This window comes from Plasmopara halstedii (genome assembly GCF_900000015.1).
Source record: "Plasmopara halstedii genome assembly, contig: Scaffold_2061, whole genome shotgun sequence".
In the NCBI taxonomy this organism is placed as follows: Eukaryota; Oomycota; class Peronosporomycetes; order Peronosporales; family Peronosporaceae; genus Plasmopara; species Plasmopara halstedii.
In genome coordinates this window covers 1,572,840-1,573,228 of record NW_020188969.1, presented here as the reverse complement: position 1 = coordinate 1,573,228, position 389 = coordinate 1,572,840, and the positions used below count along the sequence as shown (strand labels likewise).

Here is a 389-nt window from a genome sequence, read left to right as displayed (position 1 = left end):
CATTAGATCAAGTTGATAGTAAGAATCGATTGCTTTGGTCTATTTTCAAGAATAAGGCGGTGCTTGAATCGGCTGGTTTGAAAAAGAAAATCATTCCTATTCTCAAGAGCATGGGTAAAACATCTCAGATGGATAGAACTGGATACGTTTGGATTGATGGTTCATCAATTAGTGTATTTGGTATTGATAGTGGGAGAGTCAAGCCAACGATTACTAAAAACGTCGATTGGAGATCAACATTCCAAGAATTTATCGATTTAGTTAAAGATCGTGACGATATCGTTCTATTCACTAACGAAGACACCACCAAACTTGCAAAGGCATTTGAGCCACGCGATGGTGAGGCTCGCCATGGAATTAAGATTGGAATTGATGAAGATATGAATAGC

The 389-nt window shown here is 38.3% G+C and overlaps 1 protein-coding gene across 1 annotated transcript; it reads left to right on the top strand.

Moving 5' to 3' along the window:
• Positions 1–110: 110 nt before the first annotated feature.
• PHALS_02850 (uncharacterized protein) lies at positions 111–384 on the top strand (the record flags this gene model as incomplete). The annotated part of the gene is made up of 2 exons (XM_024717306.1): positions 111–173; positions 262–384. 2 exons carry the CDS (start codon positions 111–113, stop codon positions 382–384), a joined length of 186 nt encoding a protein of 61 aa, XP_024582818.1.
• Between the last annotated feature and the right edge of the window lie 5 nt (positions 385–389).